General features: G+C 36.8%; 2 protein-coding genes across 2 annotated transcripts; both read left to right on the plus strand.

Annotated features, from left to right (window-relative positions):
• The first annotated feature begins 11,096 nt into the window (after window positions 1-11,096).
• Window positions 11,097-15,414, plus strand: cav2 (caveolin 2). Its single transcript, XM_056740033.1, has 3 exons — window positions 11,097-11,359; window positions 12,072-12,259; window positions 13,739-15,414. Exons 1-3 carry the CDS (start codon window positions 11,207-11,209, stop codon window positions 13,887-13,889), a joined length of 492 nt encoding a protein of 163 aa, XP_056596011.1. The 5' UTR covers window positions 11,097-11,206; the 3' UTR covers window positions 13,890-15,414.
• A 731-nt stretch (window positions 15,415-16,145) lies between these two features.
• Window positions 16,146-23,381, plus strand: cav1 (caveolin 1). The gene is made up of 3 exons (XM_056740539.1): window positions 16,146-16,324; window positions 17,101-17,268; window positions 21,782-23,381. Exons 1-3 carry the CDS (start codon window positions 16,289-16,291, stop codon window positions 22,121-22,123), a joined length of 546 nt encoding a protein of 181 aa, XP_056596517.1. The 5' UTR covers window positions 16,146-16,288; the 3' UTR covers window positions 22,124-23,381.
• Window positions 23,382-26,491: the final 3,110 nt, after the last annotated feature.

A 26,491-nucleotide genomic window follows, 5' to 3' on the forward strand; every position in this document is an offset into this window, starting at 1 on the left:
ATACTGCACGGAAATGTAACGCGTCTTCAAATATTCGGAACATCAGGATGCGCCGGCGATGGTACAATGAGATTTACAAGACCGCCCACCTTACTTGCGTGTAGATTTGGGCAGTTTTAGTCAAATCATTCCCTGAGCTGGGGGTGTGGTTACAGGAGGCGTGTCAGGCAGATCTGGGTGAGAATTCGCTTCTAGAGAAAATACATCTTTTGTTCGATACTTACAATTTTGCAATTTCACGTGTCTAATACATGCATGGGCAACCACACACAAAAACAATAACACACAAAAGACAAAGAAAAACACGCACTTCCGGCAAATGACTCCTTTAATATATGTCATACTCAAATCAAATATAAGATTTTATAAAATGCAGTGACAGCACACATACAGTATCTGGAATGTCTACAATTTACATCTGCAAGGCGTATTTTTTTTAGTGTTTGCTCATCTGCAATACGTCTCTCAGATGTTATAAAGACATCTAGAAGATGTCTGTAATATGTTAAGTTAGAATGTATAAACTTCTCTTTCCAAGATGTTTATCACATTTTTTACACAGCTTAGGATTTCCAGATCTCTTACATATTTCAGATCTTTAGCAGTATCTAACAGACACACCGTTGCTATCTTGTGACAGTCACCTTAGTCCTTAGACTTCCCATTATTCAGACCAGATTCCAACTTCGATTAATATCATTTGCGAGAGAAGCGAGTTAAAATGGCATTTGACACGACCATGTGTCGCCTACTTAAATGAAATAAACAAAAGACGCAGACATTTTCCTCTGTGGCTAATAACATGTTGCCATCGGGGTGGTGGGATTTAAAGATTCAGCTGTAAAGAATCAACTCATGTAATTCAACCACACGAAAGGGTTCTTAAGCTTAAAATGATGCCTTTATAATGGCCTGGTGCTTATATGAACTATGCTTTGATAAGGTTTCCGTGAGCCCCCTCCTGATAAGATGCTGTCTACATGACTCTGAATCACGCAGCCCTGTGTTTGTGTGTTTTTTATTGTATCCAGGCAAAGGCGCTCTGAAGTTTCCATCCTTCGGCTCGGAGCAGCGCTTTCCTGAACTCGTGCCAGGAAAATGTGTGTCGGCTTGGCAGCTCGACTGTGGGAAGACTATGGGCATTGAACTGGCTGAGTTTTGAGGCAAAGGGCTTTATATAGCCGTGCAGCTCCTTGGGACTCCCTCTTTGGTGTATAGTAAGATCAAGAACAGATGTTTACATTGACAGAGGGATCAATAGTGCGATCGTGGACAGGAAACACTACCATTGGAGAAATGATATGAGTGAAAAGGAGAGAGTTTAGAGCATTTAAAGAATGTGAATAGACCAGGTTATATTGTGTTATTGTTTAAGCAATGTTTCCAGACTTGCTTTACCAGCATGAATCAACCTGGAAATTCATACAGGACAGTCTACACGTCTCGAATGGACCTGTGTCCTGTAGATGATGGAAATGTAATTGGCCAGTGCAGATTGACTGGGGTGGACCTGAGATTTTAGGCAGGGTGCCCAGTCCACTCACAAGAGTTCGACCCCTGGGACCAACAGCCTGTTACCTCTAGATAAAGCTTTAATTTCATTTTCAGCTGCACAGGGAAAACAAATGCTACTCCCAGGTCTTTGCTAATTACTGACGTCCCTTATCTATGGTACACAACTTCCTGTAATAGCGCTGAGGTAGGCCAATCCCATCAGAGAGAGAGAGAGAGAGAGAGAGGACTCCTAGAGTGGTGGGAGAAACAGTGACTCTTAAACGGATACTTCACCTAAAAATTTAAATTCTGTCATCATATACTCATCTTCGAGTTGTTCCAAATCTGTATAAATGTCTTGTTCTGATAAACCCAGAGAAAGATATTTGGAAGAATGCTTATAACCAAGACGATCTTGCCCCCCATTGACTCCCATAGTAGGAAAAAAAGTATTTATCCTTTTTTCGTTCTGTTGAACACAAAGAAGACATTTTGAAGAATGTTTGACAGCAAACAGTTCTAGTGCACTTTTGACTACCATTGTATTTTTTCCTACTATGGGAGTCAATGGGGGCAAGATCTGTTTTGGTTTTCTGACATTCTTCCAAATATCTCTCTCTATGTTCATCAGAACAAAGACATTTATACATATTTGGAACAACTCGAAGGTTAGTCGATGATAGAATTCTCATTTTTAATTTCATTTAAATTACAGTTGTGTTTAATTTATTTGACTTTACGATATGAACGTCTCAAACTTCAGTGTATTAAATCTTTTTCTTTTTTTTAAATTATAACAATTAAGTATATTAAAAGCATTACATAGTAAACATTTATTTTAAATAATCTGATGTCTCCTAAAGACAACGTTATAAATGCATAAATATTCACAAAGTCAATGCAGCTAGTGTTTCTTTTTTGATTAATAATCGAAAGTTAAAAAATATGAAGAAAAAACAAACAGCAAGTGATTTTCCTTGATGTCTGGAGCTTCTGTTTACAGCTTAATCACGACATCCCTGGAAATGTCATAACATGCAAATCAATTGACTACATTCTGAATATAGTGAATCAGAACACCTGAAGCTCGAAATCAAAACCATCGTCACCACAGTGCCTGGTATCTTCTTAAAAGATGTTTCTGTCTTCGTTGCTTCCAGATTCAAAATCCACAATGAACATCGGCTGGGATATCTTGTTAAATGAAATCGTGATGTTTACTGCACGACTTTAAACATTGAGTGTGATGATGCCATAGCAACTGTGTGTACGAGACCTGCCTTCTCTTCACATTATGATGAATGAAAGGCAACCAATCACAGACTGTCTAGTTTGACAACGCCCAGTTTATTCCTGCTGGATGGGAGAACATCCAACCAGGGGTTTCTCACTGGAGGTGAAGAGCAGATTCAGCAGATATTTGGCGAATTTCCAAAGTTTTGAAGGATGTTTAGTTTGAAAGATCATGTGTAAGGAATCAGTCAAAAAACTTAAGCCCTTTAAATCCGAGAGGAAACGCCTGAGCGCCGATAGCTTGCATCACACCAGGGTCTTGTAGTAGAGGAGTAGACTAAAAACTCCTTACATGGTTTCGGTAGAAATAACTCTGCCGAGCAGCTGATATGTCAAAAACCTGAGCGGTGTGTGTTTTTAATTCAGTCCCAGTGGACATTCTTATTTTTGGTCTCAGAGTTCCCCAGTGAATTTAAGAGCTCTGTCTAGATTTTACTAAAAAAGATCACTACAAGCTGGAGGAACTCGCAGCTAACTTATTATTATTTATGTTGATATTTTAAAAACTCTGAGAAGAAAAAGTTTAAGATAACCGTGTTTATGTGATTTCATCGTGATTATAGTGGATGTGTTTATTCACATTCATCACAAGTCTGAACAAGGTGCACACAGTTTAACCCCTTTAAAGGGATAGTTAACCCCAAAATGGATATTCTGTCATCAATTATTCAGCCTCATGTCATTCAAAACCTGTGTTTGAGAAACGCAGCTGAAGGCATGTGCTTCCTTGCCTTTGTACAAACGGATGTGATTTTCCATGAACTTGTAAAGACACAGCAACACCATTTAACCATCTGCCCACAGAGCGTGCAAACATCTTCACGAAACAAAAACAGTCATAGTCATATTTGTGAGTGTTGTAGCACATGATGTTTAAACGCATCATACTGTATCTTTATAGACTGTTTCAAAGCAACACGATAAACAAATGGCACCTTATTGTACATTTGGGGATATTCTGGTTAACAACAAAAGATATTTAAAAAAATGATTGGTATCAAATAAGTGCTTTTAAGTTGTTGTGTACAAGAGCGGTGGGATCCATTTTTTTGTTAGATCATCATCAGGGCAATTCCAGCGTTATGGACGTGACATTTTGCGTTATGGACGTGATATAAAAATGCTCAGAGAATGAATTTGTTACAAATATATTGAACCATCTGTTTATATTTTACTGAACCCTTGTTGATGGAGTCTAAACATCAAAAAATGTCAGGCTATGAAAAAAAAAAAAAGAAAGAGAAATAAACATGCATTTTGCGTTATGGATGTGACCAAAAATAGACGTGTTTTTTTGGAGACGATGAACTTTGTAGGATTTCTGTAAAATAAAATGCACAATCCTGAAGCAATGATACCCAATGAATGTCAAATGGATGCCTGTTTATCGAACATAAAATAGTTACTTTATATTAATATTCATGTGTCCATTTATGCGGAATATGTGGCGTTATGGATGTGACAATCCTGAAAATGATTATACTATACTCACCTGACTATAAAAAAACATTGTACTAAAAATAAAACAAATGTTTTACAAATATGAAGAGAGATCTCGCATGGGTATTTGAACCACCAAATGTAAAAATCTGTGTGTAGTAGAGTAGGCGGGGCGAGACCGTGGTTCGAGTCCGGTGAGTAATTGTGAATGAGCGGCAGCTGTGCGCACACCGGGCTCGAATCACGCAGGAGATAGGGAGCATATAAAAGGAACGAGCGACCGGACCGGACCGTCGAGGAGAGAGGACCGGGCTCAAACTTGTGTTACAGTTGTATTTGTATTTATGTTTATGTTTTGTTCGCCGGCGGTCGTCCGTGAGGGGCCGCCGGCTGTTATATTACTTTATTAAATGTTTGAAATGTCTTCCGGTTCCCGACTCCTTCCCTCCCTTTTATGGAGATTTGTTACACTGTGCAGTTACCAGTTTTTTTCGTGGTAACGTTGACATTTTCGCGGAATTGCCCATCATCATATTACTAGCATTACTATACTAAAGGACAGTCTGTAGTATTATTAAACTTGGTCTTCAGAACGCTTTCAACCTCAACCAGGAACTCAAGACTTTGAAGCCAAACCAATTCTTTAAAGATCACATTCCACAGGAGCTACTGATGGAACGTTAGCTTCCAAATGACCACACCCTGCCAATAGCTCTTTGTCTGCACATTGTTTGGCTAATATTGGAGAGCAGTGATCTCTCGCAAATCTGTTTTCAAAAACTAATTACACCCTCAATCAAGCAAAGAACGAGAGGTAACCAGTGGTGCATTGTATGCTCATGACTGGAGCTTCCTTTGAACTCTCTGGGTGACTCCACCCATACACATATGGAAGAAAGTTGTGTGGCCTCGTATTTGGTTTCATGCACTGTGTTTTTCCCAAGGAAAGATAAAAGGTTGTATCATAACACTGAGGATGGAATTCAGTATGGTTTACAAAGGGTTCACGATGACCTACTGCATGAGCATGTTTTTTTTAAATAAGTTAAAAGGATTCTTTAAGCTTACCCAAAAAAATCATTCTTTATTTTCAGTTATACCCCCCTGTTTAAGACTCTTTTTTCTGTGGAACACAAACCAAGATATTTCAAGAAGTGACTGTGTGGTTTTCGGTCCATACAATGGAAGTCAATGGAGGCTAATGTTGGTTACAAATATTCTTCAAAATATGTTCTTATGTGTTCTGCAGAAGAAAGAAAGTCACAGAGATTTGGACTGAAATGATGGCGAGTATATGGTGAACTATCCCTTTAAGATTTTCTTCTACAAGCAAACACAGAGATGTGCTTTACCGCCCGTAACTTCTGATAGATTGATGGATTTGCAGTAGACGCTCACATGAAGGCTACATAAATGAGAGAATTAAGCTCTTTTTGGAATTCCTGCGTTGATGTTTGTGGAGCAAAGCGGGAAGAAGGGAGAGATCCCTAAAAATAGCCTGAACAGAACTGTTTGACTGCTGTAGCTTGTGTGGAAAGAGAAGGAAAGTTGTGTGTGAGCTGATGGTGTGGTCGGAGGGAGAGAGCATAATTAAGCAACAAATTTAACTTGGGAGTTCGTTTTGGGGAACCCTACATGTGCGTCACAGCGGGAAGGTCTGTTTGAGCACTTCGGAACCCATTAACAACCTAGTAATCGCATACTCTAAGTCGAAAAGAGAAAAACACCACAGCAAAAATGAGAATGGTCATCCCGGCGCCCCACACCCTCTTGGCAAAAGATCATGGAGAATCTGTTGAACATCACTGTTGAGTCTGGGGTTTCCCTTACTAACAGGGTAAGTAAGTAAGGTAGAGCATTCAAGTTAACTCATATTCCAGTGTAAACACCTCTGGAAAACTACTAGAGCACTGGCGGTTAACACTATGTTTGCTTTGGACCGCACGGCTGCTCCAGCAACCATCAGGTCAATCAGCTCTTCATTACTGTCATCTGATTCAAGAGCCTCAGAATACACATAGACAAACAAACTAAGAAATGTGAAAAAGCTTTAATATTTTGATTTGTTGTACTTAATGGTAGCTTGTAGTGCTTGCACATTATATTTTGAAAGAAGTAGACAAGTACTTGTGTAATTTAATCTACTTAAGGAACATTTTTCAAGTATTTGTACCTTTTGGAGTAAAAAATTCACTTCACTATATGAAGCCGATATTTTTTACTCCACAACATTTCAGAAATACTTTTTTACCTGTTTCTTTTACATAAACATAAAGCATATACTTTTTATTCTAAACTTCATAACACATTTGTTTTTTGTACAATTTTGTACATTACATTAGTAAAATGTACTTAAATGTAAAAAAAAACATCTGTTTATCAAATGGTTTTATTCTGTATGCTTCATTCTGTAGTGAAGCAAAATTATTTGCACATAAAATACAGATATTTTAAAATGTACTTGCAAGTAAAAGTACTTCCCACCTCTGACTTACGGTAAATCATTGTGGTGACTCCATTGTGGAGTTAAAAAAAGAATATGACACACATTGCAGAAATCAAAATAACCAATGAAATATGAGACTGGGGCTGTCAGACCTGGACATTAGCACAAGTTAAAATAGTTTTGCAAAGAATGATCACAAAATACCGTCTCATAAAAATGGACTGAAGAGCTCTAATAACACATTATTTTAGTTTTAACGTATGCTGTAATTAAGCTTAATTTGATTTTAATTTGAGTCTTTTTTTTTAATAGATAAACACAAAGATAATTTGTTATGCTTTCTTAGAAATTAATGTCTGTGTTGCAATTTGTGGATTCTTTTTTTTCTAGGATATGGCAGACTGTCAGAAATATGCTCTGGTCAGGCATTTGATCTCAATTAACTTGATTATTTAAACAATCAGAAGAAAATGAACAGGATGCTTAACAGGATATAGATAAATCTAAAGTTAGCCAAAATAAGATCTAAAGTTAGCTCAGTTATTCACACAGATTTCTTAAGAAAACAACTTATTTATTATAGAAATGTATTATTCTGATTTCTGTCATTTTATCCTTTGTTTAATTTTCACAAAACTATATTACAGAATGCTTAAACAGCATCACCAAAATGATCATGCTGTTGTTTTTCCTTCAAAACAATATGATTTCCTGCAGGATGAGGCCATCAAGGAATTTACTTTTGCTAAAGGAACATTACAAGAGAAACACGAAAACATAGTTTGATTGTAATATATTTAAAAATACTTTGATTGGATAAAGTTAAAAATAGAAACATGTAGAGGTAAACAAGTTGCTTAACAAGCTTTCCTGTAGCTCAGTGGTTAGAGCAAGGTCATAGGTTTGATCCCAGAGATTGCACATACTTAAAAACAAATCTAATGCAATGTGAGTCGCTTTGGATAAAAGTGCCTGCCAAATGCATAGATCTAATATACAGTCGCAACATCTATTTAGGCCAAAATAGTGTAAATCGCCTGAAAATGAGCATTTTTAGGTTCTATGCATCTTTAAAAGGATTGTGGAGACATGCAAACATATGCCATCGAATAAGATAAGAATATCTAATACTACCGCTGCTTATTATTCAAACTTTTAATAAAACTTTATAGAGATGCTTAACAGCCAGCAATTCCAGACTTGGCTCAAAATGAAATGAGAATCACACCTGAAGCAACAACAACACTGGTATGTATGATCTGATATACAGCGAGTCATCGATCTATACTAAGCTATGCAGGAAAATGGTTTGAGGGGTCTGTCACACGGTGGAGATGAATATTGCAACTGGGTGACTGTGTCAGAATTTCAACATTCAGACTTGTAGAGACTCACAGACTTGTCAAGACTCCCCCGTCGCCACAGTTAAGACTCCTTTCTTTAGCTTGTGGATGGAAAAACTTATTTATCACCTCTAAAGTGCATATTCTCTATCGACTAATGCAGCCTCGGGCCCTGGGTGGATCCCTGATGTGTTTACCACACCTTTAGCCAGTGAGGTTCGCAAACATGGAGTAATGTGGGTGCAGATGAAGAGATTGGGAGCTTCTGACAGCTTTATTGTTCTTGGAGAAGTTGCTGCACTAAATTTTATCCATGAAGACAAAGGGTACACACTGGCAGAGATCATGGTTGCTAATGCAATCTATTTAGTCTGCCTCAATGCTGATTGGTGCCAAGACTCTACGAACAACCACAACCCTCCTGAAAAACAAAGGATGTTCTTGTGTCTGAATGAGTTATGCAATGGTGAAGCAGAGACTTCTGTGCATTCCGTGAAGTTTGTGCCATTTTCAATCGTTTCTGACAAAGACTTTAATTTAAATCTTCTGTTTTGTTTCCATGCCAATGATCTCTCATTAAAGCAGAAAGGTTTGTTCTGGGGTAGAGGAAAATAGGGATCTGTTTATTGCCAAAAAGCAAAGCCTGTAGGAAAACTGTTTACATACGAGTGGTTCAAATATGGGCATTTGCACTTGGATGTCATGGGGGTTTCATGTTAGTGAAACCAAAAAATGTTTTGCTTGGTTAAATATTTTTTATGATGATTTTATCATTTCTTTTTTAAATGCTTGAGACCCAGGCTTTCAAACAAAATGTATTTTGAATTAGTAATGAAAGTATATAACTATTGAAAACCATTTTTATTATTTATTGTATGAAAAAAATATATAATCTGACTGTCACACAGTGTCACACATCCCTATAAACTTTATTGTAATATATTTAATGCATACGATATGCAATATGATCATGCAATAGGTTTGTACATTTATTTATTTATTATTCAAATAAATTTATAAGCAAAAATGAAGCAATTATTATACACATTTTATATTCATTTTGAAAAAGAAAGTCTTGTTACCAATGAAATGGTAATAAACAGCCAGTTGCGGCAGTTGTTCTGGCAAACCTTTTTATTAGCGAAGTTATGATAGTTTCAATAAATTGTGCGGCCCTTATAGTAATGCACGTAAAATCAAAGTGTTCTTGACCTGAAAGGTAAAAAACAATAGACTGATATCACTCTAAACTGTTTCTCACGATTACGTGTCATGTGTTTATTATGAGTTTGTTGAAAAAAAGATTCACAGAGATGAGCACTTTACCAGATGAGACACCTGACAGGACGTCCCTTTAGATAGACAGTGTGCTCCTATAATTGTTTATCCACTGATACATTCCACAAGCACAGATCAATCCAGAATGTAAGACAATAACCAATGGAATGTGACCTTCGGCTGATATACAAAGAATCTCAATTGCTGTTTGTGCCTTGAGCATATTGCTAAAAATATTATAATAAGATGCCAAGTGCTAGTCACAACATTTGTTGTCTGATTTTTGTTATCACTTAAACCGTGGATCATGTTATTTCCTGACTTTTATTCTTTTATTTTTTGCCTGACTTTTGTTAATAATATTTCTAGAACCAAAGCCAATAAATTTTAGTGGTTGTGTGGGATGCTACTAAACTATGCACAACCCTGCAGACGGCAGCTGTCATCCACCTGCTCACTTGTCATGAAAATGAAATATTGGTTTTATTACTTTGCATGAGTTGGTTTGGCCGGTCCCCATTCCTCGAGGGGGAAACTCCTGAACCCATGGACTTGCATTGCAACTGTTATTATGATAGTATATGTTTGCAATAGAACAGACCAAACAGACTTAAACCCTTTAAAGACCCCAATACTTAACCTGCGAGTTTGCAGATGACAAAGTTATAATGATCTGTACCGTTCAGAATTATGAATACTGTAATCAAATTCTAAACGAAGAAAGATTTTGCAAGATTATTTCAAAAAAAGTATGTGGCCACTTTTATGTCCGTAGATAATGTACACATTTGGGTCCTTTCTCTGAAATAAATTCATCAATCCTATTCATAAATTCATAAATTTGTGTAATTGGAAAAGAAAATTGAGTCTTTAGAAACGTCTTGATATTTCTAAAGGCATTTTAATGTGGCTTCTTAAAAATCTTAAAAAAACGATGATTGAGGCAAGTGTACATCCCCTCCCCAAACAGAACACACTGGAAAGGTCTTGGCACCTTGCTTTATTGTTAAAAAAATGAGCTGTGCTTATCCATAGGGATTATGGTCCGTATTGTGTACCTTTCCTGGGGCAGAATGTGCTTTTTATTCTCCTCTGTTGTGCTTTTGCTCTTCTGTCATGATCTACAGCCTCTCCCCTTTCCCTCTCCACTGTTGCAACACAATGAATTTGTTGTTTGTGTGTCCATCGGTTCCAGAGAACCTTCCTCCAGTCCTTCTGGTTATAAACATCTAGACGTTCAACATAAATGTTAACAAATGTAAACAAACGTTACAAAGTCTACAGGCTATGGATACACGAACATCAAAAGACTTCTATACAAAAAGCTTAGATGTGGGTGGCACAAGCCAACCAACTGGTGCAGTATTCAGAGCGTGCAATGACTGAGGTAAACACAGGCAAATGATCTACTAACAGACGTTTTTTTATTACCCTCAAACAAATATTTTCACTGTAAAGTTTAATCTTTAATGAATAGCAATCAGACTAAGGATAAGCATGTTGCAATACACCGAAAGAAGTCTGTTCTGCATTGACTAGGCATGCATGCTTTTCAAACTGTATTTTAATAAATGCATGAATGAACTAATGTGTAAACAGTAGGAAAGAGATGAAATATGTACAGTATATTGTCATACTAGAACAAACACCGAAAGCAATCTGTTAACATTCCATACATTCTTTTCAAGTTAACAATGTATCAAGATAAGCAAGGTAAAACGGAGATATATCCCTCAAAAGTCTTCTTATAGGTGATGCACATTTGTTGCTGTAAGAGTTGAATTAAGCGCCGCTCGTGTGTTGTGTCTGCGCATTGAAACGGGGCGTGCGCTCGTCCGGCAATGAGCGCGCAGTGCGCGTGCAACAAGCCCAGCGGAGAGGACTGTGCGTCCCGGTGACACCAAAAACGAAAATGGGGCTTGAAAAGGAAAAATCGGAGACCAGCGTCATAATGGATGAAGAGGAATTCAACAGATCGATTGAACCCATACTTGGAAAAAAACCGCACGTGTATTATTCACCTGTGCCGGACAGAGATCCCAAAGACATGAACGCGCACCTAAAGGTAAATGACAACTAATGACGAGTTACAGAAACTATATCTACATTACTTATGTATCATTGCTTATTTTGGTTGTAATAAACGTATGACGTAATCGCTGATAACGTGTTTATATTAGCATACCCTGACTGTTGATTCGAACTCGATGCACTTGCATACTTATGCATACTTTCAGTCTAGTTTGTAGGTGTCGTTGTCAACCTTTACGACAGTTAAACATGGGTTAGGTTTCATTTGTAAACAAAATCAACCATAAATTTACCAATAACTATAGTTTAACCATGATATTTGTAGTAAAACAATGGCAATACTTCAATGGTATCTATCTATCTATCTATCTATCTATCTATCTATCTATCTATCTAGAAGTTTGTTCTGCATTGACTGTCACATTGCAATTCACATGCATGATTTTTAAACTGTATATTAATAAATGCATGAATGAACGAATGTGTAACCGGAAAGAGATGAAAATATGTACAGTATATTTTCATACACTAGTGTAAACACCAAAGGCAATCTGTTAACATTCCATTCATTCTTTTCTATCTATCTATCTATCTATCTATCTATCTATCTATCTATCTATCTATCTATCTATCTATCTGTCTGTCTGTCTGTCTGTCTGTCTGTCTGTCTGTCTGTCTGTCTGTCTGTCTATCTATCTCTCTTTAAACATGAGTAAATTTGACTTATTTCTTATTTAACTCCACAGGTTGACTTTGAAGACATCATCGCAGAGCACACCTCTACACACAGCTTTGACAAAATCTGGATTGGCAGTCATGCTGTGTTCGAGTTGGTGAGATACGTCTTCTACCGATTCCTCACCACGTTCCTGGCCGTACCCATGGCATTCGTCGCGGGAATTGTTTTCGGGACCCTCAGCTGTATACATATTTGGTATGAAAAGGCTTTTTGTTGGTGAAGGCTGATGACGCTTGCTCATGTTTTCCACAGTCCAATTACAGAATATTTGTCTTGGCCACTTCCCACCTAGATAAAAACTGGCATTCACTTCAAATAGAAGAAAAGTGTTTTTTGGAAAGTTGTATTATTTGTATAGGTCTTCATGCTCTCATTTCCAAATGCAGACGCGGGTGAGGAAACGTTTCTGTATGAAGCTTACACTTTACTGTAACATAAAGCCGTTTTTGCACGGTAGTGTTATGTGGAATTCCACTAATGGTGGAAAAATCCTGGCATAACTCAGTGATGGTTTTTAATGACCTATTGGTAGTTGACCCTTGTTTGTGCAGTGATTGGGTCAGGAGCCCTTTCATGCTCGATGTCCCTGAGCTAAAGAATGCCTTTAGGCCCACGTTGGTGTTTGTAAACTTAACGACCCGGCGTGACAACATAGACCCCATTAGCTGAGGAATGAGTAGTTTTGAAAAATGAGTCGGATAACATTGACATCACATCTCAAGATGTCAGTGTAGCACTTTCCCCCTTCCTAAAAACGTGTAAATTGATTTAATACATTTTTAAGGCACAATTCACTAGATGGACAGTGAAGTATGTATACATTTTATGAGCGACTCGTGGTCACTGACAGCTCTATCACATGCGCAGCTCAGAATGTCAACAACATCAAAGCACAAAATCAGTCTTAGGACACAGGAACATTTTAAGTAAAAGACAAAAATACATTGTATGCGTCAAAATTATAGATTTTTCTTTTATACCAAAAATCATTAAGGAAAGAGCAAGTTCCATGAAGATATTTGGAAATTTCCTACCTAAAATATATGGGTCAATGACAAATAAGAAAATGTCAGGTGGTGCGACCATATATTCATTTAAAATAATATACATTTAATGTATTTAGCACTGAGTATTTTTCCCCTCATATATAAGAAATTTAACATAAAATCATGGCAAAATATTTTATTAAGAATTTTATTGAGAAAATTAACATTTATTTCTCAGTTTTGTTCTCTGTTTGTATGTTCGGACGGTCGCACCACCTGAAATTTTTGGTCTTTCAAACGCCAAAACTCAAAAAATCTATTGAATTTCAATAAAATGAAAAGGGTTTCTTATAAAGGACATATTGTAGATCCATTTGATATATGACATGTATTTATTCAAATTCTTTTTAGGAAAATAATGAATTTGGACACAAAAAATACATGTCACGTCATTGACCCATATAAAAACTTAATGTAGTAAATGGCCTGCCACAGTGCACCTGATTAACAACTTCAAAGGCAGTTTTCTCGATATTTTGATTTTTTTGCATTCTTAGATTCCTGAAACGTAAAAGGTTTTATATCAGCCAGATATTGTCATATTCTAATTCAAAATTCACTCTGGTATGATTATTTTATATTTCCTGTGTCTAAGTACACACAATGACAACCTGCCTTCTGTTTATAGGGTGGTGATGCCAGCGGTGCACGGTTGCATGATGACTCTGCCTCCCATCCAGGTGATCTGGAACAACTTGGTGGACATCTTCATACGGCCTTTGTTCTTCAGCATTGGGAAGTCCTTATCATCCATCACCGTTAAGACTGTGCAAAACTAAGAGCTTAACTTTATCTAACTATACAAATAAGTGTTCATGGTAGCAGCATTCAGCTGCTTGATGTACAAGACCTCGAAGGTATCAGCTGAAGGATTTTTATCCTTAACATTCCGATACACAATGGGAAAGGATTTTTCACCTTTTTCTTTGCACAGTTGCAACAATCATTTCATCATTTCGTCACTGACATAGACATTTTGATGGGTGGTGTCAGCACAGACATGCTTTTCCAGTACTGTACAGCTTTTGTGTTACAGATCATGCATGAAGATTTAAAGGGACAGTTCACCCAAAATTAAATTCTGTCATCATGTACACATCTTGTGCCGTGGAGTATTGACTATAAAGCCTCGGTCACTATTTATTAACATGGAAAGTAAAGTAGCGAAAACATACTTTAAAATGTCTCATCTTATGTTTTACAAAGAAAAAAAAGTCAGACGAATAAAAAAGCATAAGGGTGAGATTAAAAAATATGACATCATTTTCATTTTTCGGTGAACTTTACCTTTAAGAGATTTTAATATTATTAAAATGCAGGCTTTTGACGTTAACATTTACATTAACATTTATCCAAAGCGGCTTACAGAGAGTTCAGGGAGCAGTAAGCGATTGTTGCACAATTTGTGATGCTGCAGGCGCTTGATGTGCTTGTAAAGAATCGAAAAGAATAATATAAAATGATTAAATGACTTCCAATAGGGCTGAAGTGATTCAGTGATTTATTTTGGGTTAATATTTATATTAAGAGTTGACAGGTTTTTATCAATTAAACTAAATCAGATGCTGTTAAGTTTTTATTCTATTGATTGATCTGACAGCAGTGCACACACTGTTTATAATTTCAGGTACATTCCTGTTATAGAGAGCGTTCTGTACAAATGATACAGAAATGCTCTTGTCTTCTGTTGCAAAGATTTCTTTATGTGTCACACAAAATGGGGAATGGTTTGCCTTGCAAAGCTGAGTTTGCCATGGATTGTGCTTTGTTAAGAGCGCCACAGAGTAAATGGAATATTTGACTGTGCAGTGGAACATAAGAGGCTCAGGTGCCATTCCTCGCCCCCTTTAAATGATGTCACATTGCAAGCATGCCGAACAAAACTCAGTATACAACAGAAAAAATGCTAAAGGAGACTACATGCAACAAATGACCAAATAATGTTTTAGGATTTGAAAATGTGTTTTCTACTTTTGGAATATGATGGAGTTTGGAGGTTTTGCTTTGATCTTATTTATGGAGTTCACTGTGCACGGAGATAGATTTGTGCAACGATAAATCCTTACGTTGAAATGTTCAGCTTTGCACAAAAAATCTGGCCGAGCGTGACCTTCAGAAGGATTTAGCTGTAAATCTACATTCTGTTTAGCTGTCAGTTTTTATAAAAGCATTTTGTATCCACACTGCAGACATTGTTTGGATTGTACAATCATACTAATAGAACTGTACATGTGATGACATTGGATATTGCTTCAAATGAAAACAAATAACAATGATATTTAATAAAAAAACTGTTTTACGAAACCTTTATGTTTACATTTGTCCATCATTGCTGTCGATATTCTTTCCATATTTTGCATCACCTGACCTGGACCACAAATTAAAATAGTTTGGCAAAGGTGAAATGAGCAAGAATAGTAAATTGTAAGGGTGCGTGTTTGTTGTTGTTGCATACATTCCATACTAAAGTGTCTTGCCTTAAGGAAACTTTTGGAATGCAATTCACCCTCAGTGCACAGTGAAAGTTTCAAGTCATCTCAGATCAGGTTTTTAGTTACAGATAAGCAGACAATAGTTTGAACACACCTGATGATCTTTTGATCTAAATGTTTATATTTATATTTTTTGGAGCAATGTATAGTATCTTTATGAATATCTTTACAAAACTGTTTTCGTTGGGATGGATAATGAAGTGTACTTGGTTACACCTCATAAAATAGTGAATGCCCAGAGTGTGCGTTTGGTTACTACGTTTGCAGCTCACATTTTCCATCTGTGATATTTCATAGTTGTAATGACATTCTTATTACTTTATTAATTGGCACATAGTAGTAAAGATGTCCTGACTATATGGAATTGAGGGATTAAGTGTGCACCCAATTCCACCTCCCATTTGGGGAAAAATCTGGTCAAAATCTCCACCGAGTATGGAGGGCTACAGGTATTAAACACACACGAGTGACTGAGAAACTCCCACTCTGCCATGAGAGATTCAACAGAGCAGATAAAACACTCTTTGATAGTATCATGTGTATCATGGGACTATAGAAAGCAAAGAGACAGCGGTGTAGTGTTGGTCGATTTTGTTTCAACTCTCCACGCCTCCCACAGTTTCCTATGTTAAGTGATTGTCTTGTTTCCACACACTGATCTGATTGCACTTCAGGCACGAGACAGCATGACTAGCGGATACAACGACGCGACACCTGAAGAGGTAAGAGATTGACTAATATCGGCTATATTGCATTAAGAATCTTTTACTTTGGGGATATTAGTGTCTATTAATGAAGCAACCTTTCTTTATTTCCTATGCAATTGGAATTGGGTCGATAGAAATTTGTTTTTTGTTGTTCAAATGTGTATCTCGATTTTAAGGCGGCGCGTTTGGCCCCTTGCACCACTATTGGCTATTTTTCGCAAGTTTGCCAATTGCCGTCTTATCTTTCTCTGGCACTCACTTGTGAACATTCTTTCTGTCCAACTCAAAACATGTATAACCTCTGCCTACTCGTTCACAAAATACACATTTTAACAAACGTGAGAACACAGGGAATATTAACAATGAAATAAGTTGTGTCATAACGGACTTGTTACAAATGTGTAACCGTGCGTAAAGGTGCGTAATGTGTCAACGTATGTCCACGGAGCGCATTAAAGTTACATCTTACATATTTTTTTAAATGAAAAATTAATACTTAACATGCGTTAAACTTGTGTTGATGTGTGTGTATATATTCTCAGTTGTACTTTTAATTGGAATGTATTTTCAGTTTTATTTATGTTCTCTTTTACAATACATTCGCATTTGGGTGCGCGCGGGGTTAAATGACGCCCCCTTGCGGTGTAATTCTGCACGCGCTCCAGAGGGGTGTGGTGCTTCGTTTCTATCCGTTTAAAAGCGTCTCATGCCAGGGCTGTCTGCTGAGTTGCGCCCCAGACTCCCCTCCAAGCTCATTAACTTTTCATTTTATGCTTTCTTTGGAACCGCAGGAATACACGCACTCGCCGTTCATTAGGAAACAGGGCAACATTTACAAACCCAAAAATAAAGAAATGGATAACGACAGCTTCAACGAAAAGACCCTCCATGATGTCCACACCAAGGAGATTGACCTGGTCAACCGGGATCCAAAGCATTTAAATGACGAGGTGGTTAAGGTAGGGAAATCATGGTACACTTTTTGTGTTTTGTGGATGTTTTTCAAGCTTTAATGTATAAATATGATGTGTAAATTGATGTTTATATCATACTTTAGCAAGTAACTCGTTTTTACATAATGTGTTTTAAAATTCATTACAGTTGCAAATTGATAGAAAGAATACTACATTTTTGGAAATAATACTGTTTTGAAATACATTTTACTGTGGCACTGGAAACAATTATCACAGCTGTCCCTGCAATGTGAAATGTTTGGACTGTGGCATGGGTTTGCGAAATCTGCACAGCTCAGAGTTTGACACAGTCGAGGCTTGCTACTGTGTTAACTCTCGTGCAGTGACAAGCTTTTTTAATAGAGGAAATATTAATACCTTCCTGTTTTTTACAAAAACAGTCTTTACAAAGATTTTCCTGGGCGTGGGGCAATTCCTCGCATAGCAACTCTCCTTTAAAGAAGGAAAACTTTGCCTCATGGGTTCAGTTGTTTGCTATGGTGATCGAACAATACATACCACCAATTAAAAACGGAACCCCCTACATCCATCCCCACCCTGTTTCCACCACAGCCGCTTTATTTTCCTTTTCATTTCGTGTCCATCTCCCTCCCACCATAATATGATCCTGACTCACTTCCCTGAGGATACGTGGATATGAATAGTTCTTATGATTTGACCGAAAATTCAATCCAGAACGCTCTTTTGTTTGCTAAGGATTATGGGATTGAAGTCACAAGGGATTTTAAACTAATTTTGGGCAAAACAGACCGTGAATGCACACAGTTCTTTGATTTTGTCCTTAAAAGGGGTTAGGCGAGTTGTCCCTCAGTGGTCTTGCGTAGGAGAGCGTAGCAGGGAATTCCCTTCTCCGTTTTCACAAACGCTCCGTGCGTGCACGCACAACCCCCCCCAAATGAGGGGCGTTCCTCCTGCGGGACGTCCAGACCGTGATGAACACATGGTCCAAGTGCACTCCCACAGATATCCACATCAAAGACCCTTGTGTGCAGAAACACATGCGTAGCTTTCCCTGGAACAGAATATTTTCCTCTCATAAAGCTGCATTCTTATAATAGCACGCTGGAGCGGAATTCCACTTTGTAATTTTGGCAGCGCACAGTCTGTGGTCAGGCCGCGCAAGGACTTTACTCATCTGAATGGATGACATTACATTATGTTGTACATTCATGCAAGTAGAGGGCTAAGTATACTCTTGACTTGCCTTACTGACTAACATAGGAAAAAATTATAGCCGATAGAGTTACAGTAATGAGAATTTGGTGGTTTGTAGTCACTGCACATGAATTTGCAGTCTGAAAGTGAATCACTGTTTTGAATCACATCATTGTTGCTGTGACGATTGAGGAGTTTCAGACATATAAACAAAGTAATTGATATTATTCAACTGGAATACATGCACAACAATGCTATTGTTTCGTCCTTTCGTTTGTCTGTCCAAGTGAGATACATTGCATTTTGACCCTTACAAAAAGTAAGGCTAAGTATACTTCTAGTTCATTTTTAAGTTTACTTAAAGGGACAGTTCATACAAGAATGAAATTCTGTCATCATTTACTCACCGTCGAGTTTTTCCAAATCTGTATACGTTTCTTTGTTCTGATGAACACAGTGAGATATTTGCAAGAATGATTATAACCAAACGGGTTTTAGCCGCCATTGACTACCATAGTCGGAAAAATGAAAATGGTAGTCAAAAGTGTCCCAGAACTGTTAAGTCTCCTACATTCTTCAAAATATCTTCTTTTGTGTTCAACAGAACAAAGACATTTGGAACAACTTGAAGGTAAATGAAGTAAGAGAAAGCAGAATTAAAATTTTTGGATGAACTATTCCTTTAAGTATGTTCAAGTATATATTGAGGATATTTGCTGTTTTAAGTACACAAATGTGTGCTACGAGTATAATTGTAAGTGCACTGCTTCGACTTGGCACTAAATTGGCCCACCCAAGTTCAAAAGTGCACTTAAATGTACTTAAAGTGCTCTATTTGCAGGCACAGATTTTGTACTTAATATACCAAAAATTCCTGGTTCTCTTTAGTAGCAGTTGCAAACTTTGTAAAAAGAAATCGTTTTGTACATCAACTATAGAACAAGTGAATTCAATACTTGAATTCGATACTATGAAAGTACTCTTACTACAGGTACTGTTGTTTGTACTGCAAGTATACTTGTATGAATTCTTTACGAGACCTCAACATCATCAGTATACATTTTAGTATTATGTATAAATACCTGTTACTCTACTTTAAGTAGCTTTAATTCGTATCCCCATCAAGAAATACAAGTATAGTCCAAACATATCAAAAATACTATAAGTGTAAAGGTCTCTGTACATACAGTTCGAAATTTTCGTATGAGTTTTTTTGTGTTTGGCTCTCGTTTGTACGGTGTCTCTGAATTGTTAAAAACAGCAAGCAAAATGCTTTACGGATGCGAAAAACGCAGAAAATCGAACCCAGTCCAAATTTTTTATGACGGACCAAAATATCAGAGGGAGTGTGTAAATGTGATTGAAAAAATGTGAGGTCGTATTTTTTTTTCAACGTGCGAAAATTTCGGATGCGAATTTGGGACTCAATGTGCAAAGTTTTGAGAAGTATAAATAAAAAGTACACTGAATGTATAGTTTATTGTATTTTTAGCTAAGAAAGTTTTCTAAAAGTGTAAAGATTACACTTAAATGCACTTTTATTGTAAGAAGATGCATGCTGTACACTTATGAGTTATTAGCGGAAAATATAGATGATATAAAACTGCAGACTACACTGCAGTGGGTTTAAAGAATGCAAGTTGATATTTCTGTCAATACACTTAGAACATTATCAGGAACACCCTGCAGTCTGCTGAAGAACTGTTTATTTTAACATTGACAGAGTTGTGATATTCTGCAATGGAAACTATGCATCCATTGGTTTATACTGTAGATTAATGAAAAGGGAGGACAGACTTTATATATGACTGCATAATTTACAGTTTCTTTGCCAGCCTTAGCCACGATGGTTTCAAATCCACGAGCAAGTCATAATCAATCAAATTACAGTTACGAAACATCCCCAATTTACTTTAACGCTCTTTCATTATTTCCAAAAACAGGGTTTTCGTCATAACGGATCAGTGAAAGCTTACTTATACTGTATAGTGCTGTCACAAAACCCATCCTGCAGACTCGCAAACCAGTCGTTGAATAAATATTAGCTTTTCTGGACACTCACAAGTCCCTGTCAAGGACGACGAAATGTTTTTGTGTGTGGTGTTTTTTCTCTGTGTCACAGCTTAAATAAACACACCAGTTTATAGAAGCAGGTGTACTGTAGTACAGAAACAGTGTGTGAGGTCTGCCAACCTGAACTCATCTGCTATAAGATGGAATGGGGGTTTTATTTACAGATCTTCTAAATGTTAGTGTTGGGTGTCAGGCGCGAATTAAAGTTAAGTAGATGGTGCAAGAAGATCGAGCAGGAGAAGGAGACCGTACCAGTCTGAGTGAACCACACCAGAGTACTGTACAATGTAAAAAAGCTGTCTATGAGGAATGTAGATGTGAAGGGGTGGAGGAGAAATAGTCCTGCGTCTTCAAATGTGCGTTGGATGAAAGTTTTTTTATTACATCAAGGAAAATGTTCTATATAGACATTCTTTAATTCCCACAGAGCAAAGTATTTTGCAACTTTCCAGTTATCGACAGATCATTGAAAAATCCAGTACACAGCACCAAAAAAAGGCCGGTGTCATAATTTAGGGTCAAAGAGAGGAGTGAAGGTAAAAAATAAGACAAAATTCGTCAACATTTATGGTGGTGTGCAAGAACATAAAATTATATTTACAAATTTAATTTATATTTGATTGTAGTTTTTCAAACATACAATAAATTATATGAGATATTGCAATAAAAAAATATATATATATATTGTAGAGCTGATATGATGTCTTATTGGTTGAGCTGCCAATACTTGATCTGCGTCAACATATATAAATGTAATGTTTTTTGGTGCTTTTAGTAAACAATAAGAACTCATATTTACCAACATTTCTGGTGGACTGAAAGAAACAAATATATATGATACCAATATTTTTTTTCTATAATACATTAAATAGTAAAAAAATAATATGAAATTGCGAATCAAAAATATTATAAAAATTATTCTTGTTTTTTTCACATGATGTCCTATTGGTTGAACTGCAAACCCATGATCTGTATCAACATTTATAATTTATATATATTGTTTTTGTGCTTTCACTGCTAGGGTTTAGCCTTCTTAAATTCTTTCCTTATTTTTATTTTTTTTTGAAATTCTGTTTTATTTTTTTAATCTAAGTTAAAAATGTTAAATCTTGAATGTTGTGTGTACCACGAAAAAAAAAGACTTTAATTGTTTTAATTTTGCTCAAAATACCGGGATACTGTGACGTGTTTGTTACGTCGTCGTGATAGGTGTGTCATTAGACCACTGAAAATCAAACGATCCTGATGTTAAACCTGTTTTTGTCTGCAGGTGGACTTTGAAGATGTCATCGCCGAGCCTGCCGGCACCTACAGCTTCGACGGCGTTTGGAAAGCAAGCTTCACCACCTTCACAGTAACCAAATACTGGTGCTACAGGCTGCTTACGGCATTGGTTGGCATCCCGCTCGCCCTGGTGTGGGGCATCTTCTTTGCCATCCTGTCTTTCATTCACATCTGGGCTGTGGTGCCGTGCGTGAAGAGCTACCTAATCGAGATCCACTGTGTCAGTCGAGTCTACTCCATCTGTGTGCACACCTTCTGCGACCCGCTATTCGAAGCCATGGGGAAGTGCTTCAGCAGTGTCCGGATCAGCACCACCAAGGTGGTCTAGAAACTGGGAATGGGAGACATCCAGAGGGATAGGGTGGGAGCAGGCAGTGGAAACCAATGTTCAACACGAGAAGATAAAACATAGAAATAATTCTCTTTAATACAGAGAGTGAAATAAAAGTGAAGAGGTGCACTGTTTTTAGGTGGTCATTAGAGGAACAGTGAGTCTTTGCTTTGGATTCCTTGGGATGTAGGATCTGTTTTTTTTTTATTGTACATTTTCACAAAGTTTTCAAAAGCAAATAATTAAAAACAATGTCCTTGTATTTTCCCTTTTTTGTTTGTCATTGTAGGAAACACCATTTTAAGATCTGCCTGTTGGGACAAGGCTGTGAATTAGTCGTTTTTGTGTCCCCTTTCCTTTCTTTGTGTATACACTTTTTTATAGTTTTGTGTTGAATAATCTAATAATTTAGTTATGATGACCTTATTTGTGGTCTTCACTGGGGACGTAATCCAAAGTATTTTATTTTTTTATATTTTCATTTTGGAGAAAAAGTAGGCGTGGCCCTGCTGATATCAAGACTGCCCATCACACTGCATGCTGCCACTGAAAACGGTGGATGAGCTGCTAAACCCTTTGTCAACGCAGCAAATATAAACAAAGGGACTGTTCCTGACTCGGTGACACATAACGCTTCACACTAGTCATCATGGCATCAGCTTTTTGAGTGGCAGAGAACGTATTTACAACATCCAGAGACGTAAACCTAGCTTGATCTTTCAGCAGTTTCAAGCAGATGATTGAACTTTTAACATTGAACATTACAACAGCTTTATACCTAAACATACACTTGCCATCGTTGAAGATGAAGTTTTTTTGTTGTTTCTGCATTATGAAGTGACATCATTTGGTTTGGAATTTTGCAAACAAACCTGTCTGCTTTTCTCTGTGTTCACTGTTGGACACACACACACATACAGTACATAGACACATACTGTACACACACACACATTTGCAAATACTTGCAGCAAACTAAAGTTTCCAGCCCCAGAGGCTACTGCTGAAGTAAAGTGGGGTGTAGTATTTTTATTGACATTAAGCTCACTTTCGACACCTTTTTGTCTAGTTGCTTTGACTTAACCACCTCCTTGTCTACCTGCTGTGTTAGTGCCCATTGCGATGCTATTGATTCTGCCTCTTTAGATTAGATATTTTTATTCATATTTTTATATGAAAAATGAAATTCTCTTTCCTTTGCTTTTACTGTAAAATCACATCATGCTGTGCACATTAAAGAAAATGTAATATAAACCTAGTTGATTTTTATTCTTCTGTATTATTTAACCTTTTTTACAATGTATTTAAAGTAGCTCCTGAAAATTCAAAAAACACGCAGTGGTTTCTTGTGATGAAATGGTATTTGATTAAATGGTTTTGCGTTTGTTTAAAGCTCTTGTGGGATGCCTTAAGGCACTTTGCATTCATAGGACCGTTACAGTCCTTGAAGACATGCCAATGAATAATGCTTCATAAACATTAGTGTTCAGAGAGCAGCCAGTTCAACAGAAGCACCTCGGCTCAGAGTTACCTAATAAAATGGAGAGAAATAATTCACGTAGTTGCTTATTTATCTCTGTGTTCCCTGTCCCTTGGTGCAGAGCTGTCCCAAACAAAATTGTCCACAAGAATGTTTGGAGACTTCCATACTCACAATAAAAACTAGAAAGATAGGCCTATATATTTATTTGAAAATAGGCAAACACCAGGGAATATCTTGATTTTAAGTTTAGGTTAATTTAAAGGGACGATTCACCCAAAAATAAAAATTCTGTCATTATTTACTCACCCTTGAGTTGTTTCAAATCTTTATTCATTTCTTTGTTTCTAACTTCTGATAAACACAGAAACATATATTTGGAAGAATGCTCTCAACCAAACAATTCTTGGCCACCATTGACTGACATAGTAGGAAAATATCTTTGTTAACTTCTTTGTTCTGATGAACACAAAAGACATTTTGGAGAATGTAGGAAAACTTGGGACTACCGTTGTAATGTTCTGCTACAAGCATTCATTCAAATATCTTTCTCTGTGTTCATCAGAACAAAGACATTTATACAGATTTGGAACAACTCGAAGGTGAGTAAATGATGACAGAACTGTCACTTTAATCCTTGTTTTGTCGCATTTTAATCATTTTAAGTCACACTGGGGCCCACTTAGAATTTCGTTGAGGCCCCCTTGTGGTCCCTGAACGCCAAAATCAAGGCAACTTGTTGGTTGCAGGTAAAATATTGGTTTGAGAGAACAAAGGTGTTTTCAAAAAAATGTCAACTGACATGTTTAACTGATGCAGTATTTCCTCTCATACTTAAATGTATTTTTTGTATTTAAGTTAGACGGGATGTGACAAGAAATAAGTCTGTAAAATACTATGAAGGTACTTTAACACCCCCTAATGGCAAAACAGAGTATGACACACAGGAGGGCAGAGGATAGTTGAAAACCTGCTGTAATAAAGCTAAAAAACAGGGTATTAACTATATAAACGATATAATTTGTTTCTGTTTAAAAAGCATTTCAATCTATAAAACTGTACCTTGTTTCTATACTTAGTAAGACTTAATCAAAGTTCAAAAAAAATTCTCAGTAAACATTGTGAAGTTACAAACAAAACTTCCTGCATCAAGTGCCACAAGGCAACGATATTCTGTTACATAGTATCCTTATGTGATATTAAGCATTCCTGTGTGATAACTCCAACTCATGGTGCGATACGTCAGTTCACTGATAACATTTGCTAATATTTGCTGATAAAATAATGAAAATTGAAAATGAAACATTGTTTTATTTCAGATGTTGTTATCTTCAAAATATTTGATTCTATAAATGCTCACAAAATGTTTGCAAAGAGATTTTGATGAAGTCAAATACCGTCTTTGTTGAGTAATTATGCTACAAAAGAAGATTTGTACTTGGTCACATGTCCCGTCAGCATTTTCAAATTAATCATAGATATCTGAACTATTTTATAGAAAGAAGAACAAAGACCTTCTTTTTGTGGTCTTGATTGCACAAGATGTTATGTCTTTTGAAGAGACACTGACATCATTTATGACTGAGAACGGATGGCAGCTTCCTCTATCTTTTTGACCACCAGGTGTTCATGTCCACCGGCAGCACAATTGAATCATTATCACTATGGAAACAATCACACAGGGGTAAAAACAATATATGTCATACTGTATATTCAGCTGGCTAGAAAACACTACCGGTGGAAATGGCCTTAAAATCTCTCCATTCTGTCTGACTCAAATTTCTGTTGTTTAAGCCAAAAATTATGTTCTTTTTGAGATAACTTTGTGTTGATGTGGCATGAAGTGGACCTGGTTTGTTTTTGTTTAAGGCATTCAGGAAAATAACATATTGAATGAACAAAGGAGCGATTGTAGTGACTAACACTGTTTGTAAAAATGAAACAAGTTCAGAGAATGTGTCCTAAGGTGATGACCAACTATAGTTGTTGAATGAATGTTTTTGCTTTCTATATCTCTAACTACAGTATCACATAAAGGGCTTATTGAAATAAATCCAAAACAGACTTTTTCTTTGAATTTAATTGTTTGGCTATTACAAACCATATTCTAACGTCTGTATTTTTTATTAGCCTAAGTGAATCAGGAATCTGTAACCTTGAAGAAAACTATGCCACCAGAGGAAATGAATCAGCATAAGAGCTGTAAACTTTCTTTTGAGATAATCTCTAAAACTAACGTTTTTAAAACATTGCACTGCGTTCACCCTATCAAACCTTTTTTCTTGAAATTGTATATCTTAATGTGATTTTCCAGGGCAGACACTATATGGAGGAAAAAGTATATGGGGTCCTCTTCGTCTCAGTTTGCCTGCATCTCCGACCTTTTATGAAAAATAACAAATAAAACTAGACAATTAGGCGGAGGTGTTATAAAACAGACAACAAATCTGTTGTTTAATGCATTCATTAACAAGAGACTCTGTCTTGCTTTAATGGTCAAGCGATGCTGGTCAACAGCAGCCAATCTTTGGAATGGTCATACAATGTCAAGAGGGCAGTTAAATTACTTCTGTGCTGATGAGAACAACAGTTAAGAGCCTCCTTCCAAATGAACCAAGGCAGGTTTAAATGGTCAGCCATCAATTGGGGTTAACAGTGAGGAGGTCAGCATTAACCTAGATCCTATTGACCACAGTGTAATAAATACACCTAAATGGATCAGTTTTGTAGATTATCTGGTGTGTCCTCCCACTCACCCTGTGTGAAACAGAAGTTTACACCTTTTATCGACGAGTAGCTACAAAATAATTTAGTTAAAACACTGAGAGCAAATGATGTAAGCATTACGCACCACTAGGTGGCATTAGGACACCTTTGAAAAGCCACGC

Source organism: Triplophysa dalaica, chromosome 24 (genome assembly GCF_015846415.1).
Source record: "Triplophysa dalaica isolate WHDGS20190420 chromosome 24, ASM1584641v1, whole genome shotgun sequence".
Taxonomy (NCBI): Eukaryota; Metazoa; Chordata; class Actinopteri; order Cypriniformes; family Nemacheilidae; genus Triplophysa; species Triplophysa dalaica.

Bases quoted from the DNA above. Each gene is read 5' to 3' on its own strand.
- cav2 (XM_056740033.1), top strand. From the start codon at position 11,207: ATGGGGCTTGAAAAGGAAAAATCGGAGACCAGCGTCATAATGGATGAA. The intron at 11,360-12,071 runs GTAAATGACAAC...TTAACTCCACAG, and splicing joins ACATGAACGCGCACCTAAAG to GTTGACTTTGAAGACATCAT. The intron at 12,260-13,738 runs GTATGAAAAGGC...TTCTGTTTATAG, and splicing joins CTCAGCTGTATACATATTTG to GGTGGTGATGCCAGCGGTGC.
- cav1 (XM_056740539.1), top strand. From the start codon at position 16,289: ATGACTAGCGGATACAACGACGCGACACCTGAAGAG. The intron at 16,325-17,100 runs GTAAGAGATTGA...TTGGAACCGCAG, and splicing joins ACGACGCGACACCTGAAGAG to GAATACACGCACTCGCCGTT. The intron at 17,269-21,781 runs GTAGGGAAATCA...TTTTGTCTGCAG, and splicing joins TAAATGACGAGGTGGTTAAG to GTGGACTTTGAAGATGTCAT.